The 25,314-nt window shown below is 39.9% G+C and overlaps 2 protein-coding genes across 6 annotated transcripts in view; both read left to right on the top strand.

Annotated features, from left to right (window-relative positions):
* The window catches only part of PPP2R5C (protein phosphatase 2 regulatory subunit B'gamma), an 86,272-nt gene extending 79,359 nt beyond the window's left edge, over nt 1-6,913 (top strand). For 4 of the 5 annotated variants that reach the window (XM_074583970.1, XM_074583971.1, XM_074583973.1 and 1 more), the window contains 2 exons: nt 704-820; nt 3,977-6,913. In XM_074583970.1, the coding sequence (XP_074440071.1) occupies nt 704-820; nt 3,977-4,108 (249 nt within the window). In that variant the 3' untranslated portion in view covers nt 4,109-6,913. The remainder of the gene's footprint in view (nt 1-703; nt 821-3,976) is intronic. The other variant, XR_012586633.1, reaches the window with a different exon arrangement.
* A 4,852-nt stretch (nt 6,914-11,765) lies between these two features.
* Nucleotides 11,766-25,314, top strand: part of DYNC1H1 (dynein cytoplasmic 1 heavy chain 1) — a 46,261-nt gene continuing 32,712 nt past the window's right edge. Inside the window, exons 1-19 of the mRNA XM_074583969.1 lie at nt 11,766-12,114; nt 14,770-14,857; nt 15,455-15,628; nt 15,851-16,106; nt 17,599-17,785; nt 17,975-18,246; nt 18,355-18,582; nt 19,098-20,174; nt 20,502-20,681; nt 21,296-21,445; nt 21,701-21,847; nt 21,994-22,134; nt 22,276-22,452; nt 22,565-22,675; nt 22,758-22,877; nt 23,099-23,338; nt 23,922-24,077; nt 24,443-24,556; nt 25,185-25,295. Of these exons, the coding sequence (XP_074440070.1) occupies nt 11,844-12,114; nt 14,770-14,857; nt 15,455-15,628; nt 15,851-16,106; nt 17,599-17,785; nt 17,975-18,246; nt 18,355-18,582; nt 19,098-20,174; nt 20,502-20,681; nt 21,296-21,445; nt 21,701-21,847; nt 21,994-22,134; nt 22,276-22,452; nt 22,565-22,675; nt 22,758-22,877; nt 23,099-23,338; nt 23,922-24,077; nt 24,443-24,556; nt 25,185-25,295 (4,200 nt within the window). The 5' untranslated portion in view covers nt 11,766-11,843. The remainder of the gene's footprint in view (nt 12,115-14,769; nt 14,858-15,454; nt 15,629-15,850; nt 16,107-17,598; nt 17,786-17,974; nt 18,247-18,354; nt 18,583-19,097; nt 20,175-20,501; nt 20,682-21,295; nt 21,446-21,700; nt 21,848-21,993; nt 22,135-22,275; nt 22,453-22,564; nt 22,676-22,757; nt 22,878-23,098; nt 23,339-23,921; nt 24,078-24,442; nt 24,557-25,184; nt 25,296-25,314) is intronic.

The raw sequence follows: 25,314 nt of genomic DNA, 5'->3' as shown, positions 1-25,314 counted from the left end.
TGCATTGTTATTGGTACACTCAGATACTAAAATATTTCTAAGAAAAAATGGATGAAAAAGTGTGTGTGTGTGTGTGTGTTTGTAAACAAGTTTTGATTTCAAGACCACATACACCTCATCTGAATTAAAATAGAATGTAAAATACTGAGATTGCTGTACAGTAAGCTGTTTTTACAATATTTTTTATTGCTATTATTCCCAAAAGACTTTTATGGCTGTTTTACTTTCTCGTATTTTGTTTTGAAATTATTTTAAATATATGTTAACCGTATTGGGTTAACAGTGTATTTTTAAACAGTGTATTTTCTCTTCCAACACAAAATTGCACCAGAAAGTAAAATCATTGTGTTTGGGTTACTACACTGTTCACAAATCACTAGGCAATCAATGTAATAATAAGGTTTCAGATAAATGATTGCCAAAGTAGACATTCAGTACTAGCAAAATCTGAATTTTTTTAAAATTCAATCTCAGATAATCAAAGCATATTTGTTGTATTCTGACTTTTCTTTTTCAACAGGACATTTCTGCCAAGTGAAAGTGTTGGAGTTCTGTATTAAAATTTATTACTTGGTGCCTGGAAGCATAAGATATCAAATCTAATCTCAAATAACTAATCATATCATTCAAATGCTCAAATACACTCTTAGTATTTAGGTATTACTACTTAGAATGATTATTTTAACACTTTGCATTTTATTAGTACCCAACATATAGTGACACGAGTTTGCTGAACAGTCCTGTTGCAATGGAAACAGATGGGCCTTTAATTGAAGATTTGCAGATGCTGAAAAAGACAGTGAAAGAAGAGGCTTGTCAGGTAAAGCCATGTGAAGATAACAAAGTACTCTAAATTATGATTTTTTTTTTAAGCAACTGCTTATCATAGGCATAAACGTGGGTTATATTTTTCAGCCCTGTAACCATTTATCCTAGAGTAATAAACTTCATTAGAGCTGCTGCTTTTAAGTGACACTGTAGCAGCTAGCAATACAAAGTTATATTTCTAATGCCTGTGAATCTGCGGTGTGGTCTCTTTTGACATTTCTTCTACAGAAACTTCCATCTTCTTTTCACTTAGAAAAAAGCTTTTTGTGTCGTGATGGGAACTTGGATTACGCTTTAAGGATAGTTAAAAATATGGCTAAAATCTACCACATCATGTTCTATTCTCTTCTCTATAAAACAATTTTTTCATAAGGAAAACTTCTATACAATGTAGTCAGATTCTGTGATGACATTTTTATTTGTTATTCAGAGTTGTCTTAGTGGCTAACGCTACTATGTTTTGAAAAAAATGTGTAAAGTGTGCATTTGTCTTGCCCACTCATGGGTCTTCCTCCTCAGTCCACCATCTGTTGTGTTCCATTGGCTACTACAGGGCAAGGACTCTCAAGGTCATTCCAGTTTTTTCGTCTTTAGCTAATAGTTAGTGATCTTCAGGCATTCTTAATTTAACTTCAGTTAAGTGGAACTGGAATCCTGACATTCAAACTAGAGATTTAAACTTGGAGCTGATGGAAAATGGAGAGGTGCCAGGGAGCACTGCAGTATCACTAGGATGTCTGGTAGAAATATCAGTAATACGAATATATTAAATCAAGCAATGTTTAAGACCGGAGAAATGATCTGGAGCTGGAAAAACAGGTTGAGATCAGAGATAATGTCTGTAAATTTGAACCAATGTCTCAAACAAGAAACTTAATAAAAATAAGCATATGGTCAACATAACCTCCTACATTACTTTCCTAAAATTCCGGTGTCACTATCCTACAAGATCATATTTTATTTATTATTTGTACTATGGCATTTTAGATGAAGGTCAAAATCAAAAGAAGTGCCGGAACGCCTCCAAGACATGCTCAGTGATTGCTGTTTTTTAAACACTTATCTCTGCAGTAGAACCCTATGCATTACATGGTAACCTTGGTGGCCTGTCCAGCGCAATGAATGAGGGTAGCATTCCCCTGACTGGGAATGCTGGTTAGAGCTAGTCAGTGAGCAGCACTAGGCTTACTAAAGGTTCTAAACCTCTGCCTTTCTTCAGATCTTGGATAGTTTTAAGTCAGGCCCACATGATGGGGAGAGGGCCTTCCTTTCACTAGATCCAGAGCCTAAAGCCAGTTCTACTGGAGAAGGGTACATAGAAGATTGTTGAAAAAAACCAAACGAGTACTGCTTAATCTTAGAGTTGTGTTGATGGTAGTGTCTGTCTTTTACTATGCTTTTTCCTAGGACATAACTGTTTTCTCAAGATTCATGAGACCTTGGTTCACTTTCCATCTTGGTCAGAGGGAAATAAAGCTCATACCTCCTAGCTCTGAGTGCTCTAACGTTAGTTCTAGAAGAAAAGCAGCCAAAGTATGACTATATACTAGTAGTTGGGACAAGCAGTTAACAACAAAGTTCCCAATCCCAGCTGCTAGAAGTGTCTGGGGACTTAGGCCAGTATTATACAATATAAAATACACAAAAAGTAGCAGCAGTCCAGACTGAACCAAAGGACTCTAACTGGATCTTACCTTCTTTTCTACAAAGAATTCAACTTCAAGAGCTATAATGTTTGGCCTATGTACAGCTTTGTTTGCTAGAGTTCCAGCTGGAAAATGAGCGCATTGCATTCCTATGGATGAGCTTGATTTCCCCCTCCCAGCCCCAATTGTCAGAAGGGGTGAGGATTAAAAAAGTGACGCTAATAGAAAAGAAACAAATGGCAAACTAAAAATTCTGAAAATCAGGTTACATTCTTTAGCCATCTCTCCAAGTGGGTGCTTTCCTGCTTTTCCTTGCTCAGAAAGTGTGCAAGAAGTAAATGAGATGACTGGAAAGTTACAAGCCCATTTTTTTTACAAGATCCTGTCCTAACAGAGCTAAGAGAACCGTTTGAAACAGGAATTCTTATTATTAGAAAAACGTATAGAAGTCTGTGAGAGGGATAAAGCTTGCAAGAGGACTGATAAGTCTGGGTCACTAGGAGAAAAAGGGTTGGTTAAGGATTAGGCTCTTGCAGAAAGAAAGCTAGGTAGGGGGGACACTGGAAAGACAGTTATGTATCCCTTGCTAAGTACCATCAGAAATTGATGCTGAAACAAGTGGTGTTACAATTACCAGTTTAAGGGGGGGAGGGGGACAAATCAAAAGGACAACTTAGGTTATTTTTGAAATAAAACTTAAGAAGGGAGGAACTATGTAAAGATACAGTTTCAGTGAAAGTAAGGTCTGTGCCAGAGCTTAGGGGTGTAGAAGAATGTCCATACTGAAGAGGTGATGGAATGACTGAGGAAAGTAGACCAGGAGTTTTTTCCTATACCAGACTATGTTTTTAGGGAATACTCTTTGCTACAATAACATTTGACCACCATGACTTACTAACTTTTTGAACGTGCTAGTAAATCAATGGCAAAGTAAAAACCAATCAGTTTTTGTAAGGTCTTTTTTTAACAGAACATGAATAAACATCATTGATCTAACAGGCAAATTAGGGTACATGAGACAGACATGGGGACTATATAAAGACACCATTATATAGTTTGAAGATAACTCTGGTAGGAATACTGTCTGGTTTTAAGAGAGCATCAGTGAAATAATACAGCAGAACCCTCAGTTTTCAGTACGTGAAAAAACTTAATCGTTTGTCTTACATGTAGAGACATACAAAATGAAAAATAATTGAGAAGATAGATGATAATTTTATTTTTTAATATGTTATAAAGTGATAATCGTGGTAATAATGTCATGATTGCTGATAGTTTAGAATTGGTTTGTTGTTTCTAATGTTTCTTCTTAGCAAAAAAAAAATGGTTTCAAGACTTGAAACTGGGTAGCTGGTGGGGTAAAGAGGAGAAAGTATGAACTTTTTCCCCGTATGCTTTTATTTCTTTTCCCGTAAGTGAACATACTGATGTGCAAGAAATACTTTTAAGTAATTGTTTAGTAATTAATACTTTTACCCAACTTTGTTCTATTTTTATTTCAGGCACAGAAAGATCAGAAAAAAGATCGTCCTCTTGTGCGACGCAAGTCAGAACTGCCTCAGGATATCTATACCATGAAAGCCTTGGAATCACATTGCAGAGCTGATGAATTAATATCACATGATGGGCATTAAACTATTACAGCGAAATATTATTTTGGAGGAAAAGGTTTTTTTCTGGACTCAGTTCTACAGTAGAACTTACTTTTTTGTGCCATACCAATCAGTTACACACAAAGTCAAAGCTTTCTTCAACCCAGTTCTGTAGGCAATAACTTAATAGAGTATGCAGCTCAAGATTAGTAGTTCAAACAATGGTAAATTACCCAATTCCATACGCAGAATATTGGGTTGACTATAATCAAGTGGACACAATTTCCTGGAGGTGTTATCATAGTACCAGCTACCTGATAACATGCAGTTTTTATAGTTACATTTGAGAAGAGCATTCTATAAACTCTTTCCATCTAAATAAGTGAATGACCAATAGTTGGTACTAATGATAAATGTGTGTTTTCAAAAGTAAAATTATTTCAAATTTCAGTATTAAACTTTTTCTAGGATCTATCAACTTTACAGTTGTTTCCACATTATTGCTGTCTTGTAATATACCAGCAGTTTTGAAAATACACAATTATTCTTTCGTATTATAAAACATGACTTACAAGCTGGTAACTTTCATGACAATCCTCAATCATCATTCCTTTCTAAGAATTCTGTAAATTTATTTCTCCTTTACTTAGGATAAAAGATCTATATCTATATATACCATGTCCTAATACTTTATGTATATTTAAAGCCATATTTTCCAGTCTTTAGTGTATACTACGACACCAGTATTCCAGATACGAACTGGTAGAAGAATTTTTCCTAAAATGAAAATTTGTTTACTATGACTGGGAATAGACTGAATATAAAATTTCATTTTTAAGTTTTTTTTAAGTCAATAAAATACTCTTTCACTGTTTTCTCCCTTATCTGAGCTTTTAATACTCAGCATTTTTCTTGGGCTCTAGGAGTTCAATATTCCGTGGCAGATATTATGCGCGATTTCAGTTGCATCAGTTTTTATCTGGAAGGTGGACATAACCTTTCAGGAAACACAAGATCACAAGCTTGTTAAAATAAGAAAAAGAACAGACCCTTGAATTCCATTCTGCTTCTTATTAAATGAGTCTAAGAGCTGAGGAGATAGTGACCATAATTTTGCCGTGAAAATATTTTTTGTTGTTGTTGTAAAGAGCACATGTGCTGCAAATACACCTCACAAGTGAACTGAAAATGCATCTGAGTTGCTGATGATCTTCAAATGCTGCTATATATTCCACAAGATTACTTGCATGTAATGAGCTTTTTGTTGTAGATGGAAAAGCACGGGAGGAAAATCTCTTTAAAAATATAGTGCTTTGTCTTCAATATTTGATTTCTCTCAGGGTGGCCAGTATTTTGACTTACTTATCCTGCTTACAAGCTGTTTGAAATGTGTTCTGCTATTCTAAATGGGTGATTAGTTTCTTTTGTCTCTGGCAGTAACATATTATAACTTAATGTTTAATGTCTTGATGCGTAAAGAGATAAAAACGTGGCTTCTTTAAAAATAGTTTTGTTTTACTTTTTAAGGAAGTATAACGTCTCCTGCATCCATTAATAAAAAAAAAAATTACGCAAAGCAGACATTCATAGTAATAACCATGTGCAGATGTAGTGCCTGCTGTTTGTTGGTTGCATTTAACATTCAATTTCCAATATTTGTTACGTTGTCTATTGGAAGAAAATTGTGGGTGATAAATATTGGCTTACAACAACTAAATTTAAAGACCAACCCAACCTTTAAGTGGAATGTCCACTGTGTCTGAAAACATTTCCTGTAAAACTTGAAAAAGAATATGCTTTACCATTAGGATAAACTATATTAAAACAGTTTAAAGATGCCTTCTCCTTTTGAGGGAAAAAGGGTGCTTTTTTAATTGTGTAAAGCAATGTCTATGTATTTTGATATACCATTGTTTGAACTTCCATCTTTAGCTGGTAGGTTATCAGTTACCTTTGATTTTGGGTGTTCAGTATGTTTGTGCAAGAGGTTGCTGAAAGGAATTATTCTTATGTTACCCAAGGGAAAAAAAAACACTGTATATCAATGTTTGATTGATTGTGTGATGCTCAACGTATAAGAACATCTTTCACTGTCTAGATTTTATTTCTGTGCTTTATTGAAGATAAACACTCACCAAAAAGGGAAATATTACAGTATTTTTAAAGGCTTAAAGTTCACCATAAATTCATATTTGACGTTTTGGGCCACTGAACATTTGCTTAGTCAATATTCCAAAATCTATCACCACTAATGGTTTAGCATGTTTGTTATCAATATTTATATGCTTCTTACAATCCTGTACTAAACCATTCTAAAACTAATACATCCAAAATAAAAAGAGAAGTTAAAGTAGTATTTTGGTGACTGTTGTTCTTCATAAAGTTCTGTGTCTGACACCCTCCCCTGTTTTCCAAAATTATACCTGTACATCAGGAATGTCAAAAGTAATATTACAAGTGTCTTTTTAGTGTGGCTTTAGTATGGCTTCATTTTAATATTGTACATACATTGTACCTTGTTTTATGGTAATAAGTAATAAAAATGTAGACTTCATATTTTGTACAGAATCGTCCTATGTACAGAATAAAAAGTTCCTAGAAACAGCAAAAATAGGTAAGTGGCACAATTATTTTTCATTAGACAATATCTGTAACATTATGCGTTAGTGGAATGTTAAGTTCAAATGTACTACATATTTTTTAACATTTTGTAATTCAATTTTTTGTTCTGGCATTGTTTCTGAAGAACTTCATACACCTGCCATTTAATATGCTTTTATCTAATTTTAAAACTTTAAAAAAAAAAAAGGTGTATTATATGGACAAATAAAGAACATGTGAATTTTACTTGCTCATCATGAAACTAAATTTAGCACAGGGCGTTTGGGGATGTGTTCAGATTATCATTTTTTGCAGAATCAGCTGTATAAATTAAAAAAAAAGAAGAAAAAAAGAATTATGGAAAGGCCATTAGTAAAAAAAAATGGGAGTAATGGATATTCAGTAAAAAAACAGACTTAACTTTTAGAACAACTATCAGTACTGAAAGGAATTTTGTAAATCTCCAGTCTACAAATATGAAAGACCCACCTTTCGTACCACAGTAGTTTCACCTGTAACACTCCTGTATTGACAGGCTTCAAGCAAAGTAGCCGTAAAATCAGGGGTTACAGTGTGGTAGGTGATACGTGGGCAGGTGACAAGGATGTAGGAAAAAACTGAAGTCTGCAGTAGGAGTTGACTTCCCTCTGGAATCCATAAAAGTCCCCAAAAGAACTAAGGAAATCATTCGCATAAAGCTGACTTTTGGTAAGTGGTGGGTTTGGGGGAGGGGGAATTGTAGGGGTTTGTAAGCCTGGGATCAATATCTGACTATGGACTTGGGGTACAAATGTAGCAGATTTGAGTTACAAATGAAGCCTTTGCCCCCTGAAAGTAATAGTTTTCTGTAGGAGCTCAGAAATAAACTCCTTACATGCACTCCCAAGTGCAATGGTGGGAATCAAAAACTAGATACTGAAACAACTGAGGATACAGTCATTCTGGTTTCAGAATTAGGGTCAAATACCTCTGAAAATACAATGTTTTAAAATACTGACAGTAGTGGCATTTTTTCTATAAAAGTTCCTTATCGAGTTGCAAGCGTGTTCGGGAAGTGAACGTCAATCCTTTCTCTCTACGGGTATTAAGCTCAGGGGCTTTGACCAACAGCCTTTTTTGGCCTTGCTGCTTGGTTTGTTTTTTAGAAGTGGAAAGGAAGGTGCTAGTGTAGCACAAGCACGCTTGGGTTTGGAGGTTTGCCATTTGCGTTATGGAAACTATTTTAGTACCTTACAAATGTACTTACAGGAGATTCCAGGTTAATCCCAGGTATCCTTGTGGATCCCATGAGGGACCACCCACCTAAAATGGGAGCATTTCTGCTCCTTGGATCTTGTCCTTACTGTGTGTAATGATTCTGGAGACTCTGATTGCATACAGCTAATTAAGAAATGCCATTCTAATTACCATATTACCGTCTCCCCGGGTTATAGTTTCTTTTATGTGATGAGACTTGACCTGAGCTGTCTTTACCTTCTGAAATAAAGCTTTTAATGTAGTTAAAAATTTTGTATGCAAAATTTCCCAAGGGAGAATTGACTGTGGAGCTAAAGAAGATAATACGTGGTTCCTTCCCCACGTAACTGAAGAGCAGCGTGACTGCAGCCAGCTTTCTTTGGACCTGGTCACATTGGGACTGCATTCACTCCCGCATGCGAAACATGAAGGTTCATAAGCATCAGCCCGGTGGTGCTGAGGGGAGGGGGCGCCCACTGTTTTCCTACAAGGGGGGTCCACTGTTCTCCTACAAGGGGGGAAGGGTATTCAAGTAATCTGCCTCAAGCACTCGTAGACATTTTTGTGATCCAGAAGATGACACTAAGAGGGTTCATGCTAGCATGAAGGCCTTGCCGTAGTAATTTTTCTGGTACTCTGTGGAATTAAGAGATGCCAAGAGGATTAGAGTTTTTTAGAGTTTTTAAAGTGATTTGCTCTGATTGTTGCTTGTTTGGGTTTTTTGCTTTGTTTTTTGTCTCAAATACTAGCAACTTATTAAATACAGGAAAAAGACTTTTTCTTTTTTTTTTTTTTTTTTTTGCTAAAGTTCTTTTGCAGAAGGTTGTCTTTCTGCATATTTTGTGTGGCATTTGCCAGGAGCAAATCTTGTCTGTCTTGACAAGTCCTAGTTCTCATTCTGATTCTCAGAAACGCTTATTTTTAGTTAAGTTGTAGGGGAAATGTGTAATATTGGCAATCTTGCCTATTGGATGGCTGATTTCAATGGCTTCTTGCATACCTGTGAGAAGGGCAGGGTCCTTTGTATATCCAATAAAAAGACATTTATCATTAACTAGAGGTAGATCAAGGTAAACTATTTTTCATCCTGACTGAGCAAGCTAAAGCCTTTTCTCTCCATAGGCTTTAACTGATCATGAGAACTTGTGTAAAAAGCTAGTTTATCTTGTCTTTGTTTCAATTTCCTTTAACTTAATTTACATCATCTTCCTCCCGCCTCTTTTGGCACAGTAGTTAAGGCTGAAGTGATTAAAGGAATACGAAGTGTCTTAACCTACACTGGCTTTTAGTTTCAAGTAGCCTAGCATTTAAATATCAGAATCCTAGTCTTGTTCTTTATACCATAAAGTCTTGTCGCACGTGGAGTATTTCTGGTTTAAAAACCTACAGTAACATGAGAGTTGTTGGGGTGTTTTGACCCTGCTTTCTCTGCAGTTCAGCAGCAGTGTATATAAATCATTACTTTAATTCTTATTTCCTATCTCTGTCCTGCTTTTTTCTCTTTACTTCCTTACTTCACTTACTTTTTTTCTTGGCAGTAATGAAATACTGTATCTTGCTTTGTAAGCTACAAAAATTTTGTGACATTTTGCCGCAGCAGATGACGGCTGTTTTAGAAGAATGATCGTGGTAGCACTTGGAACCATAACTTGAGCTAACCTCCTAAGAGATGCCAAGTTACGCTGAAGACCTATCTAGGTTGCTTAAGAGTATCATCAACATATTTTTAACAAACATCCTGAAGGCCAGGATGTTAACTTAACCTGCATTTTTTGGATACTTGGCCTGTACTGACACTTACTACATGGATATAAGAAGGAGGTAATTCTCCCCCCATTGGAAAGCAGTCAGGCAGGACCAGAGGCAGGATAGCCTTGGTGGAATTCAGACAGCCTAACAAAGGTAGCTCTCTTTTTCATATGAAACGTAATTCTAAAACATAACCTGCATGTAGAAGGGTGATAGGGTGCGAGCAAACTAGACTTCGGAAATGGAAAGAGGTGGGTGTTGTATTAAACACTATCTCAGGAACTATTTTCTGTAAGTAGAATATGCAAATTAGTATCTCGCTATTTTTCGTCATCAAAAATAAAATCTACCTTTTTAATAAGGTCTTTTCTGGGGGTGAAAATTAAATGGTTTTGATCGGATTTCAGTGAATCACCTCTGTCAGTTCTGGTGCTTGTGGTCGAAACTTGTTTGCTGAACAGATCATTTTCCTTCCAGACAACAAGGTTTGAGATTTCTATTACTTAAGAAATTGATATTTTTTTCAAAGTTAAACTGGACTTCTAAACCCCTCAGGAGCCTGATTGAGCATAGGCATGCTTTTTTCCAGGTAGAAACAGAGGAGCTGGGGTATGTGGCTGGGCCTTCTGGGTTCCTAGTATCCTACCTGGACATAACGCGCTTTAATGCTGAATTACACTTGCGTAGTGGCTTACAGGTCAGGACTTCTTTTGTCAGGACAAGCTTCCTTATGTCTTGTGCAATACATCTGAACAGATCCTGGGCCTGAGGGGTTCCGTGCGTTTGCCTGTGTATCCACCTGAGGAAATACACGTGGGGTTCGGAGGCAGTTTTGTATGGTTTGTTTGCTTGTTTCTCTTTGGTTTTTTTTTTTTTTTTTTTTTTTGGATGACTTCCCCTTCTCCGCCTCTGTATGAACAAGAACTGGAGTTCTTAGTCTGTGGGTCACCTTACGGCCCCAATGTACCTTTTTGGGTGTTAGTGGAGTTGCTTTGGAACTTCACTGCCACATCCCCTCTCCCATTCACGTACCAGTTAGGAGCAGGTGAGGGAGGGGACTTGTTTGGGCAAGGAGGAACAGGATTGTCCATCTCTTTATCAGGGAGTGTAATGATAGGATGAGGGGTACCGGTTTCAAACTGAAAGAAGGGAGATTTAGGTTGGATATTAGGAAGGAGTTATGTGAGAGTGGTGAGACACTGGCACAGGTTGCCCAGAGAAGTTGTGGATGTGCCATCCCTGGAAGTGTTCAAGGTCAGGCTGGACGGGGCTTTGAGCAGCCTGGTCTAGTGGGAGGTGTCCCTGCCCAGGGCAGGGGGTTGGAACGAGATGATCCTGAGGGTCCCTTCCACCCCAAACCATTCTATGATTCAGCAGCAGTGAGCTAAACTCATATAATACCTTAGATCAGACAAATATATACACTGGGATATGTCAGGCATGTATGTGGCAGCATAAAAGCTTTAAGGGGCTTTTACAAATGAAATGAGATTCTGAAGGGAAAGTCCCCTTTCAGTCCCTCCTGTGTTCTCTATGTCCTGTGCTTTTGGGAAACGGTCTCATAAAGGACTAGGATTAATATTTTGGGTGCTGGATCTCTTGAAACTGTAACTAGCAGGGCAAGCTGGATGAGCTGGGCATACACAGCACCCAAGGTGCAAAAGGGTGGGGGGTTGCTCTTCACTGAAGAGAAGCCATGTCTCATCTGCCCCCGACGGTGACAAGATGGCCTGCTGCTTTCTTCATGGATAAAAAATGTCATTTGTACCACCTGCTCCTATGGCTTCTGGGTTTATTTTTCCACATGAAGTAGGCATTTTCTTCTTGTTTGGACAAACAAGCCCCGGGCTGCTTTATCTTCCAGGCAGCGGGCCGGCAGCAGAACACACCTCACCCGGGCCGTGCTGCCGGGGAGCTGAGGGCGGCGGGGGATGGGGTGGGCTATTCCCTTGCCCTCGCCGCTCGCCTACCGCGCCCTCCTTCCAGAAGAAACGGCAGGCCGAGGGCGGCGGCGGCGACCGCCGGGCGCAGCCGCGGCGGGACCGGAGGCCGCCCCTGGGCCCGGCGGCGGCGGGAGGCGTGTCGGGCCGCCTTTCCCAGCCTCCCCCGCGGCGGAGCTGGGCGGGCCAGTGCCGGGGCGGCGGCTGCAGCGGGCGGAGCGCGGCTTGCCTGCCGGTGTCCCTGCCTCGGCATGTCCGACTCCGGCGGCGGTGGGGGCGGCGGCCCCGGCGGCGAGGAAGGCGGCATGGAGGTGTCGGGCTCGGCGGTGCAGAACGTGGCCGACGTGTCGGTGCTGCAGAAGCACCTGCGCAAGCTGGTGCCGCTGCTGCTGGAGGATGGCGGCGAGGCCCCGGCGGTGCTGGAGGCGGCGCTGGAGGAGAAGGGCGCCGTGGAGCATATGCGCAAATTCCTCTCCGACCCGCAGGTCCACACGGTGCTGGTGGAGCGCTCCACCCTCAAAGGTGAGGCGAGAGCCGGCCGGCCGCCGCGCTGTCAAAATGGCGGCGGCGCTTGCTTGCAGCCGCCGCCCTGCCGCGGGGTGGGAGGGGACTCGGCTCTCTCCTCTCACGGGGGCTGCGGGGACTCTCCGCCTCACGCACGGCTCCGGCCGGGGAGGCGCCGGCCCTGCCGCACTGCGGGTGCGGCCCGTCTGCGGGCGGGGGAGAGCCGCGCTGCGGCCGCGGAGCACGGTGTGAGGCTGCCGCCGGGGCCCGCCTCAGCCGACCCATCCCGCCCGGGCCGCCGGCGCCTGGCCCGATCCTCCTCCCCCGTTATTCTTTGTTCTCCGGGTCCCGAGCTGAGGGTGCTCGGCGGGCCCGGGGCCGTGGGCTGGAGGTGGGCGGTGGTGCGTCGTGTGCTGCGACCGGAGGCTGTCCGGGTCGGAAAGCGCCTCGTCAGTGGGCTGGAGGCGCTCCCTGTTGCGGCCGCCTTCCTGCTGGGGGAATGACCGCCTCCTCCTCCTCCTCGGCGAGGCGGATAACCGGCCTGAAACAGGACAGAAGTAGCCTCCCTCAAAACCCTGGAATAAAGGAAAAAAACAACCCCGAATCAGCCTGTGAAAAGCGTTATTCCGTGGTTAATAAGCGAGACTCCCAAGTTCATAAATCAAGATGTAGACCTTGCATTGTCTTTGTTTAGTTAGCAAGGCCTGGTGGCTTTTTGAATGGTGCTCAGAAACCTCATCAAATGCTGCATTAAATACTACTGCAGCTAAGTTGACACTCTGACCTGAGAAACATCTCTGTTATTTACATGCTGCTGTTATTGACTCTGTTTATTTTGAAAGTGACTTTTTATTGTCAACAAATTTGTTGCTAAATAGCCACTTATTGTCATGAAATCCAGCCTAATAAACAATAATATAATACTGCCAGGCTCCATTAATAACACAGACTTCTATTATTAAAGAAGATCTACAGTCTGTGTATGGCTACATGCCTGCCAGTCTGAGCTTGCAGAATTTTAATGTTAAAATTCTGGATCTCTACTCCTAATGTGCTGTTGGTTCTGCCCGTGTAGATGTATATCAAATCTTAATATTCATATTGCATTATTTAACACATCAGCAGCTGCAGTGTAAGATACTGGGTATACGCCCTGCAGTTGCACACTGAGGGAAATGTGAAGAAGGTTCTTCCACTCATTGTCTATTTACTGTGAACTTAATATGTTGCTGAAAATATCCTGTCTATCTTAAGCCTGCTTCCGCTGATTATCCTCTGTTTTCCAGTCCCAAAGTTTGGGACTTCTTTTTCAGCAGGGATAACAGTAGAATTTTCTAGAGGAAATCTAGAGTGGGAAAGAACAGCGATTTTTATGAATTCATGATGCAGTGTTTAACAAGATTTAAAGAAAATACATTGGATGTTAATAGGCTAGGCAGATGATTTCTAAGTTTCTCTTACGTCTGGCTCATGAGGTTGGTTATCCTTAGTTTGGGTTGGAAGTAATGAAAGATAGTGGTGATTAGTCAGCTCCAGGCTTGTTGCATAGATATTGTTACATATATATATGGTTAAAAACAAATTGAGACAGTAATTATGTGTTTTAGAAGCTAAATACTGATTTACTATGGGCAGAAGGCATTTCCATTGATGGCTTTTGGTTTAATAGCAGTTATCTGGGGAGAGTGGATTTTCTGATTGACAGCCAGTCTTCAAACTTAACAGATTCAGAACCTCCAGCAGCATATGGAGATGTTTTCTCTGATGCTATTAAAAAACAACATTATTATTGAAACTTGTGCATGGACTAGGTAGTATGAAGTAAATTATTGATTACAAATACAATACAATAGAAGCCATATTTCTGAGTAATGAAAGCTGCGATGTGGTATCACTAGTTATGCAGCCTGCCGGCTGCTTTCCTAGGAGTTCCTGTGGTGTCTAGTGCAGTGTTGTTTTGTGAACAGGCTTCTAGTGATCACAAATGTGACACCCTGAGGCTGTATCTCCTATGAAGGGCCAAATGAAATCGGGGCAGGACCAGAGTCTGCTGCAATGTGTCCAGGCAGAGTGTGTCCCCCAACAGGGAGTAACCTTCTGCACTGAAATCACTGCATTGCAGCATAACTGCCTGCATCCCCAGCAATTACATCATCTGTGATACACTGGCTGTGGTAATGCCTGAGTACTTCCCATGGCTTAGGTTTTTGTTTTGTTGGGAGGCTTTTTGGTTCAGAGGCTTAATTTCCAAATGACTTTTAAAGAAAAAGTCCAAAAATACAATGCAACCTATAAAAGAAAAAAGCAGCTGTTTAATGTTCTCACTTAAATATAGTTATCCTGGTAGCATATTTCTACAAATAAATGCACATTCTGTATTGCAGAAGATTTCTCCCTGCTTCACAAGCAGAGTGGGTGTTATAATTTGTTTGTTGTAATGTTTTCATGTTTTTTTGTAGCAACCTAAAAAAGTTAATAGGCTTGTGCTATAAAACAATGAACCCACTCTCAATTTGAGGAATATTGCAAAGCTAAATGTAATTTAAGCTGTTTTGCATAATAAGTTGGTGTAGAAATTAAAGGTTAGAAAATAGTCTGATAATAGCAGAAGATGGTTGAGAGTGGCAGATGCCTTCGAAATAAAATATTTTTTACATCGCGTATTTTTTGCAGAGGATGTGGGAGATGAAGGGGAAGAGGAAAAAGAGTTCATTTCCTACAGTATCAGCACTGACATTCACTATGGAATAAAATCAAACAGGTGAGTTAGTAAAATAGGTCTTGACATTTCTACCCTATGAATGCAAAACCTGCAGAAGCAGATTTACCTACAAATTTACCTCCAGTTTACCTAGTGCTACATGCAGTGTTTTTATTCAGGTGAGGCAATAGCTTTCAAGGTGGAGGCTCTGATAAAACAAGGGTGTGTCATGAGGCTGAAAGGAATGGACTTAGGACTTGTAGCTCTGAGGTTAAAGAAACAAAGTCTTATTAATTTGGGATACATACAAATGTAACATACACAACATGGGTTCAGTAATCTTTGGTTATGTCTGACTCTTACATGTTTGTCGCTTACCTTAATGCATATTTTACTCTGAAGCTTCATAAGATGTGTGCCTCTTCAGTGTGCCCATACTGCAGAGTCCTTATTGATAGCAAAGTTTGGCTGATTATTGAAGTATAAAGATGTTTTTATTGGAAGACTTGTGTTCGAGTCGCTCAGAAGAAAGGTTATAAAGTATGATGATGCAGTTTAGCATTTGACTCCTTTGACTGAAACTTGGAGTCAGATTAAAGCTATTCTATCACTTAAGTTTCAAATGTTTAGTTGGTAACTCTCTTCTCTGTTCTGCAGCCTGGCATTCATTAAGCGTACACCAGTGATTGATGCCGACAAACCAGTGTCTTCTCAACTCAGAGTGCTCACTCTCAGTGAAGATTCTCCATATGAAACGTTACACTCTTTCATTAGCAATGCTGTTGCTCCCTTTTTCAAGTCCTATATCAGAGAATCTGGCAAAGCAGACAGGTAATTCAGTATAAATATTGCACTTCTCTGCTGATGAATTAAAGTAGGTGTTTAATGAAAAAAAATAACTGACTGTTCAAGACAAGTCATGTGAAATTGTTGAAGCACACAGCTGTGCATGATGTTGTTGCTGATTCTGGGGGAGTAGTTCAGATGGCTTAAATGTGTTGTGTTATGGTTCTTGTTTTGGCTTCTTATATGGAAACATCTGTGCTTTTTCAGGGATGGAGATAAAATGGCTCCTTCAGTTGAGAAAAAAATTGCAGAACTTGAAATGGGCCTCTTGCATCTGCAGCAGAATATCGAAATTCCAGAGATTAGTCTGCCAATTCATGCAACCATCACTAATGTTGCCAAGCAGTGTTATGAACGTGGAGAAAAGCCAAAGGTTACAGATTTTGGTGAGAAGGCTGAGGATCCCTTATTCCTCAATCAACTACAATCTGGAGTCAACCGCTGGATTAGAGAGATACAAAAGGTAAAAAAAAAACCCAAGTACTAGACTATGTGATGAGAACTTCTGTGTAGTACTGTGTATCTTCTTCACAGTTTAACTGGTGTTCTGGTTTGACGTAAAACAGAACCAATTTTCTGATTTGTAATTTTACTTTTTAGCTGGGCCTCTTCTAACTGACTAAAGTCTGAAATTAACAGCATATTGTTCAGAAACTGTTCACTCTCAGAGTGATAAGACCTGATTATACCAAGGAACGGTATGCACAGAGGCTCTTGCTTATACTTATTGCTATAACAACCAAGGTCGGCTAACTTCGCTGTTTGCCCCGTTAGAGCGTCGGAAGCAGAGAAGCGTAGAGGGGTCCCACCTGCAGGGAGGAGCAGACGGGACAGGTGACCCAAAACTGACCAACAGGGTATTCCATCCCGTATGCATCATGCTCAGTATAAAAGCTGAAGGATCAAGGGGGCAAGGCTGCTCTGGCTCACTTTTTTCTTCAATGGACGATGTCTGAGGAGGACCCTGTCTGTTCGTCTGCCTTTGATCCCGATCTGAGCATTTATTATTTACTATTTTCTTATTTATTATTATTTTCATTAAATTAGTTTAGTTCTTTTTCTGAACTCATAAATCTTCTTATCTCTTCCTCTCCTCTCTGAAGCGGGGGGTAGTGGTGGTGCATCTGTCATTCTGATTGGCCAACCTGGCCAAAACCATGACAACTGGTAAAATACTGCTCCATGGAGGATACTCTGAAGATCTGAGACTAGTTTTCTGAGTCACCAGAGACTGTAGTCTAAACTAGACTAAGTCTAATTCTAGACTAGACTAAGCCTAGTCTAAATTTAGAGCCTAGTCTAAATTGTTCTGCAAGTAGCTGAGAGCACGACTATTTTATTTCTGTTGTAATAGACTCAAGTAACTGGCATGACCTTGTGAGTTTTTACAGCAGATGGAGAGAAACAGGTCTTGTTTTGTTGTTTCCCCAGGTACATCCACAACCACTTCAGAACAGTTGCTCCAATCCTATCTTGTAATCTCTTGTACTGTTCCTTTTCAAATGAATTCTGCTGTTCTTTTGCTGTCACTCAGAAGTAGCATTTCAGATACTACTGTGGCTTTTTTTCCTCCATGGGCATAGTAACCACTTATTGCTCATGAGAGACCAGCGCCTTTTCTTACTCCAGAGTATAAAACATTTATTTTCTTGCTAGGCTTATCTGTCATTAACCAGAATACAGACAATGATCAGGAAAGTGGACAGGTGACCTTTTTAGGCTATGCTGAAGACATGACATGACGGTCCTAAAACTGATCTGGAATTAAACCTTTACTCCTGTTGCGTTGCAGTTCCTACACTTCTCACAGAATGAGTGCCAAAACTGTCATGTTGGATTATTAAAACCTAGTGGATGTTATGTGTTTCAATTATATTTAGTAATAGAGCAAGTTCTTACAGTTGAAGCATGTAAATTAATGCTTTTCTCCCTCCCTTCTCTTTATTACTTTTAAGGTGACCAAACTAGATCGAGATCCTGCATCAGGCACTGCATTACAGGAGATAAGCTTCTGGTTAAATTTGGAACGGGCTCTGTATCGCATTCAGGAAAAACGTGAAAGTCCAGAAGTTCTTCTGACTCTGGATATTCTAAAGCATGGCAAACGTTTTCATGCCACTGTCAGCTTCGATACAGACACAGGTAAAATATCTGTTCAATAAATTTTTTCCTAAATGTCCTATGGAATTTAGACTGTTATGAAACTTGAATATTGTGGTACAGAAAACAATGCTGTCTTGAGTAACCATGGTCTAGTTAAAGCTACTGTCTTATACAGATTTGATTAATGAAATGAAAAGTTACATTCAAAATCTCTTCTATTACATGTAGGTCTAAAACAGGCTCTGGAAACTGTGAATGACTATAACCCACTGATGAAAGACTTTCCACTGAATGACTTGCTGTCTGCTACTGAGCTGGACAAAATAAGGCAGGCCCTTGTTGCAATATTTACCCATCTGAGAAAAATCAGAAACACAAAATACCCAATCCAAAGGGCATTGCGTTTAGTGGAGGCTATTTCAAGAGATCTGAGCTCTCAGTTGCTTAAAGTGTTGGGAACCAGAAAACTAATGCATGTTGCCTATGAAGAATTTGAAAAGGTACGTTCATGGTTTTGTGGTGCTGGCAGCTGTATTTTGACATTGAATAGTGACTTTAAGAAAGCATTTCATTTGGGAGCTAAAGTTCCTATTCTGAAACTTCTTCAGGTGATGGTCGCATGCTTTGAAGTTTTCCAAACCTGGGACGATGAATATGAGAAGCTACAAGTTCTGCTGAGAGATATTGTGAAAAGAAAAAGGGAAGAGAACCTGAAGATGGTGTGGCGTATCAATCCTGCTCATAGGAAACTCCAAGGTCGTCTTGATCAAATGAGGAAATTCAGGCGTCAGCATGAACAACTGAGGGCAGTTATTGTGAGAGTCTTGCGACCTCAGGTAATCTTCTTGGTTGTTATCAGACAGAAAATCTGTGCAGTTTCTTCAAGAGTGTTCAACTTCAGGAGTGTTCACTGTTGCTTTAAAAAGTTACCAACACAAAACTAATGTAACATTCTGTTTCACTATCTGCTTCCAAAACCAGCCTAGTTTTGAACCCTTGCTAATAGGCTTAGCTTTAAATCTGACGTACTTCATGTACTACATGACCGTGCTCGTGTTAATAGACACAGCAACTCCAGACTTAACATAGAGGAGATTAATAAGTGTGTAAATACTTGAGCTTGGCTAAACCACCAGGGAAAATGCGATTATGCTGCACAGTAGTGGAAGTTTGTAAAGTAACTGTTGCCCCATTCCTAGTGGAACTTTAATCTGAAACATGACTGAAAGATTGTTAAGGATTGGGTATTAATTTGTAGGGTTTTTGCAATGCTTGTTAGAACAGATTGTGCTTAGCTATTTGTAGGTAAATTTTGAAGCATCCAACTCGCTAAACTGTGATTTTAATGCAGGTAACTGCTGTTGCCCAGCAAAATCAAGGAGAGGTACCTGAACCACAGGATATGAAAGTAGCAGAAGTCCTTTTTGATGCTGCAGATGCTAATGCGATTGAAGAAGTCAATCTTGCTTATGAGAATGTTAAGGAAGTAGATGGGTTAGATGTTTCCAAAGAAGGTACAGAAGCCTGGGAGGCAGCAATGAAACGATATGATGAAAGAATTGATAGAGTTGAAACAAGAATAACTGCCCGTTTGAGAGACCAGCTTGGTACAGCAAAGAATGCCAATGAAATGTTCAGAATCTTCTCTCGGTTTAATGCCTTGTTTGTCAGACCTCACATTCGCGGTGCCATTCGTGAATATCAAACACAATTGATCCAGCGCGTAAAAGACGATATTGAATCTCTTCATGACAAATTTAAAGTACAATACCCACAGAGTCAAGCTTGTAAAATGAGTCATGTTCGTGACTTGCCTCCTGTATCTGGGTCCATAATTTGGGCAAAACAGATTGACAGGCAGCTCACTGCTTACATGAAGCGTGTTGAGGATGTCCTTGGCAAAGGTTGGGAGAACCATGTAGAAGGACAGAAGCTAAAGCAGGATGGAGATAGCTTCCGCATGAAGCTCAACACTCAGGAGATCTTTGATGACTGGGCAAGAAAAGTTCAGCAACGCAATCTTGGTGTGTCTGGTCGTATTTTCACTATTGAAAGCACTCGTGTTAGAGGTCGAACTGGAAACGTCCTGAAACTGAAAGTCAACTTCCTCCCAGAAATAATTACACTTTCAAAAGAAGTCCGAAACCTGAAGTGGCTTGGTTTCCGTGTTCCACTAGCAATTGTCAACAAAGCTCACCAAGCAAACCAGCTCTATCCATTTGCTATTTCTCTCATTGAAAGTGTCCGTACCTATGAACGAACATGTGAGAAAGTAGAAGAGCGTAATACTATCTCACTTTTGGTTGCTGGCTTGAAGAAAGAGGTGCAGGCTTTGATTGCAGAAGGAATTGCACTTGTGTGGGAATCGTACAAACTTGATCCATATGTACAGCGCTTAGCTGAGACTGTCTTCAGTTTCCAGGAAAAGGTTTGTTTTATCTTTCAAATTCTGCAAAATTTTTACATTTATACTTCAGTAATGTGTGGTTAGCCAAAAGTGGAATTGGTTAGCTGATTTTATAGACATATAGATATATACATATATAAAATATACAGAATATCCAATTCTGTAGCCCTTCAGTTAAGTAGCTGATTGAGTTGTCACAAATGGGCAAGCTGAATGGATCTTTTAGTACTACTTAAAAGTGCTTGTTGCATCCAAATAAAGAGAAATGACTAACCATTACTGCATAGTTATTGTTGCCTCTATCTAACCTGTCAAACTAAACGTCCTGTTTTTCCTAAACCATTTTAGGTGGATGACCTGCTCATTATTGAAGAGAAAATAGACCTGGAAGTGAGGTCTTTGGAAACATGCATGTATGATCACAAGACTTTCTCCGAAATCTTGAACAGGGTTCAGAAAGCTGTGGATGACTTAAATCTTCATTCATATTCAAATTTGCCAATCTGGGTCAATAAGTTGGATATGGAGGTAGGTTTGAGATCAAGGAGTTGTATATATTTAGAGGAAACATTTTAATTGGGTGCAAAATGCTTTTTGATTGTACTCTTTGTAGTCACCCAAGGAAAATTCTGTCTCCCCATTCTCTGAAAATTCCAATGTGTTTTCAGTATGCAAAAAATATCAAGACCTGTTTCATTTTAGATGTTGACTTTGGGGATCAATTAATTCAAGGGGAGTTTTGTCCCTTGAAGAAAAAAAGTTTGGTATAGCTTGACTGCCTAGAAGGTGCTGGGGAGTGAGGTAGATAAAAGGTGGTGGAAATTTGCTATGCCAGTGGCAAAGGCTCATTGCCTTCATATTGTTCGGCTCTGCCTGTTGGGTTAACTTTCAGGTTATTGGACACTAGGCCAACTTCAAAGTAGTTAAAATTGTTTAATCCCATTAAAGTCCATGAGGACAGCTTTGAATTGATATTCAGTGAAAATTTATCAAAACTCTTAAACCTTTTTAATGACTTAGTAAAGTGAACACTTGGTTTTTTGAGGTGTCATAGTGTACCTGGTGTCAGAGTATATCAATAGCAGGGAACTTTATGCAGTGAATATGCAGCTTTTTCCTCCAATGTGTCTTATTTTCTTTAGATTGAAAGAATCCTGGGTGTTCGTTTGCAAGCTGGACTGAGGGCCTGGACCCAAGTTCTTCTTGGACAAGCAGATGACAAAGCAGAAGTTGACATGGATACAGATGCTCCTCAAGTGAGCCATAAGCCCGGTGGTGAACCCAAGATCAAAGTAAGTTTTTGTGTGGAGTGTTTTTGTGTTGGTTTTTTTTTCCTTATTGTCAATTACTTAATGCAAGAATTGTATCTGAGCCTTATATAGGAGATAAGTATTTCTTCTGCATGTGGTTTTGCAGGAATACTTGCCTCCTCCCAGTGAGGTGCGAGTTGATTTTTAAACAGTGTGTGCTACTTTTTGAAGTCCAAAATTCTTGTCTACGTGTAGTAGCATCTGCCAGTAAAACTGAGTGTGTTAATGTTTCTGCAGAACATTGTACATGAACTAAGAATAACCAACCAGGTGATATACTTGAATCCACCGATTGAAGAGTGTAGATACAAACTTTATCAAGAAATGTTTTCTTGGAAGATGGTAATCCTGTCGCTACCAAGAATCCAAAGTCAGAGGTATCAGGTATGTGTAATGAAGCTGTATCTAAGTCTGAGCAATTATTTTCACTTTTTAGTTCGTTGTGCTCAATATCTTGGTGTGTTGCTCTAGGGCTGAAACTGGGTGCCCTAGAAATTCATGTATATTGCATGTATAATTGTGGTTCTTAGGTTGGAGTGCATTATGAGCTGTCTGAGGAAGAGAAATTCTATCGTAATGCATTGACAAGGATGCCTGATGGCCCCGCAGCTCTGGAGGAGTCGTACTCTGCTGTCATGGGAATTGTGACTGAAGTGGAGCAGTATGTCAAGGTAAGAGGCTGACACCGTATAATACTACAGCTAAAATGAACATGGAGTTTTTTCTTAGTTGTCCTGGGGGCTGGGGGGACATGCGTCTTTTGGAATATACTGGAGAAGTTCTGAACATTGTTTCTGAAATATCTCAATTAGGTTTGGCTGCAGTACCAGTGTCTGTGGGATATGCAGGCTGAAAACATATACAACCGTCTTGGAGAAGACCTGAATAAGTGGCAAGCCCTTTTAGTTCAGATAAGAAAGGCAAGAGGAACATTTGACAATGCAGAAACCAGAAAGGAATTTGGACCTGTTGTCATAGACTATGGCAAGGTAAGAAATTGTAATTATTGTTTGTGATAAACGCATTAAACTTCAGAATGGGTGTATAACAGAAAATAGCAAGGCTGACAAATTACTGTTATCTAACTTTATTCAATTGTAGGTACAATCAAAGGTGAACTTAAAGTATGACTCCTGGCACAAGGAAGTGCTCAGCAAATTTGGCCAAATGCTTGGTCAGAATATGACAGAGTTTCATTCACAAATTTCTAAGGTAAGACAAGTCCAAATTCCAGTTTTTCACTTTCAGATCAGCTGTTCTAGACTTCTAAAACACTGTTTTGTGCCCCAAACAGTCCCGTCAAGAACTGGAGCAGCATTCAGTGGACACTGCTAGCACATCAGATGCAGTGACATTCATCACATATGTGCAGTCCTTGAAACGTAAAATCAAGCAGTTTGAAAAGCAAGTTGAGGTATGTTGTCCTGCTAATTATTATTACTTTAGGAAATGTCAGGCTTAGCTCTTAAGGTGCAGCTTCATGATATTCAAGTTCTCTTGAGAACAGACTTGAACTTCATATCCTGAGGAATCCTGTGAACTCTATAGTGAGTGCTTGTTAAAATATGTTGAATATTTAGTCTTGCGACTTAAGTTAGTTTTGTCTTTTTAACTTAGAACCACTGTCTCTTGTAGCTTTATCGCAATGGTCAGCGCTTGCTTGAGAAACAAAGGTTCCAGTTTCCATCCTCTTGGCTGTACATTGACAACATTGAAGGAGAATGGGGTGCTTTTAATGACATCATGCGTAGAAAGGATTCTGCCATTCAACAACAAGTAGCAAATTTGCAGATGAAGATAGTTCAAGAGGACCGTGCAGTGGAGAGCCGAACAACTGACTTGCTAACAGACTGGGAGAAAACAAAGCCTGTGACAGTAAGTAGTGATGATTAATACTTGTTCAGCAAATAAGGTAGATTCTCTGCATTCAATAAGAAGTAGGCAGCTTTCAATAAGAAGTAGGCAGTTTATGTTTTTTTGCAGTTTTTCATTTTAGATGATGATAACAGTCTTTTTGAAGGTTCTGTAATAACTTGCCAATGTGTTGGGTTTGTGGGGGGAGGTGAGGGTGGTAGCACAGGGACACTTACCCGTACGACGTAGGCCTCTGTTAGGTGCAAAAAGCAAGATGACTTTAGTTACTAACAAAGATTTGGCTGAAAGAAGGGGTATGTCAGAAGCATGAGAGGCATGCGTGTAGGAGGATTCAGGAGCAAGCTGCTTTTTTGCCTTTTTTTTTTTTTTTTCTTTTTGCCTAAAGTGCCATTTAGTAAAGCAAAAAACTGCATGTAGAAGTGGGATAAGACTTATTCTGGATTAGCATGTAGCCTTACTGTCAGCAAACCAGAAATGGAAAAATAATAAGACAAGGCAACATTTAGTATTTTGTCCTTGATTTTAACTTTGCTTCAACTTAATTGTAGGATTTTTGGATTAACATATCCCATGCAAATTTTAGGGAAACCTGCGTCCAGAAGAAGCTCTTCAAGCTCTTACCATTTATGAAGGAAAATTCGGTAGGCTGAAGGATGATCGTGAGAAGTGTGCGAAGGCCAAGGAAGCTCTGGAGCTAACAGATACAGGACTGCTCAGTGGCAGTGAAGAGCGTGTCCAGGTACAACCTGCTCACACAACTTTTTGTCAGTTTATGATAGTGTTTCATTTCCATCTCTCTCTCCCTCAAGAGAGTGACTCGTAGCCTGGGATGTACTAGTATCAAGACACAATCTCCACACTTGTTCAGTTCTAGCCTTAAGAGATTATCTCTTCTGTGACCGTCTTATTCTGGTGAAGCTGTTGTGTGACCTGAGATGCAAAAAGCTCGTCTGGGTCACTTGCTATTATTGCAGTTCTGTTGAATTGGCAACAACTCAAAAGAAGGTTTTTGACATGTTAAAAGTATTCTGTTTAACTCCCCCATGCTGATGACTTTGAAGAATCGGGAATAACTGCTGATGTTTGATACATTCTTTACTATAGGTAGCCCTTGAAGAGTTGCAGGATCTCAAAGGCGTCTGGTCTGAACTCTCTAAGGTCTGGGAACAGATTGATCAAATGAAAGAACAACCCTGGGTTTCAGTACAACCTCGCAAGGTACTTCACTTCTGTATACATAAGCAATGTAACTACCGCGAGTACATGCAAACTATGTATTAAACCTCTTGAGATAGATATGCTCAATTGTCATGTTCCATATCATATTCAGTGTTTAGGTACCTTTTTTTAGTATCTTGTGTGCATGTTTCTTCTCATGCTAAGCTAAAAAAAATTCACAGGGTTTCTCAGAACTTAAGTAATGTTGCAGTGGAATTATGCAATTCCAACAGTTTTGAAATTGAGATTGGACTGCATCTACAGAGAAGAAACTGCGCAGTTTTTAAATAGGCTGTTTGACCTCGTTAGGGAAACTTCATTATATGGTTGGATGAGCAGCATCAGTTTAGTTCAATGCTCAGGAGGTAGAGAGCAGTAGGAACACTAAGCCATAAACTGCCTGTGACGATACTATGTCATAAACCTTAATCAGACCAATAAAATTACTTTCCCAGCTATAGTGTAGCCACATCTTATGCAGATATGTAGAACACTAAAAGACCTGTACTGTCGATAACGTGGCATCAGTGAGAGGTTTCTGTAAAAATATATAGACAACTTTAAACTTGTACAACTATGGGCACAGCACTTGCAGAGAAAGATTTCATTGCTTTTATGTTATTGACAGCTTCGACAAAACTTAGATGGTCTGCTGAACCAACTGAAAAACTTCCCCGCTCGCTTGCGACAGTATGCCTCCTATGAGTATGTTCAGAGACTTCTGAAGGGCTACATGAAGGTAAGTTATACTCATTTCT

The sequence above is a fragment of the Larus michahellis genome, chromosome 4 (assembly GCF_964199755.1).
Source record: "Larus michahellis chromosome 4, bLarMic1.1, whole genome shotgun sequence".
In the NCBI taxonomy this organism is placed as follows: domain Eukaryota; kingdom Metazoa; phylum Chordata; class Aves; order Charadriiformes; family Laridae; genus Larus; species Larus michahellis.
This window is presented reverse-complemented; position numbering and strand designations above follow the sequence as displayed.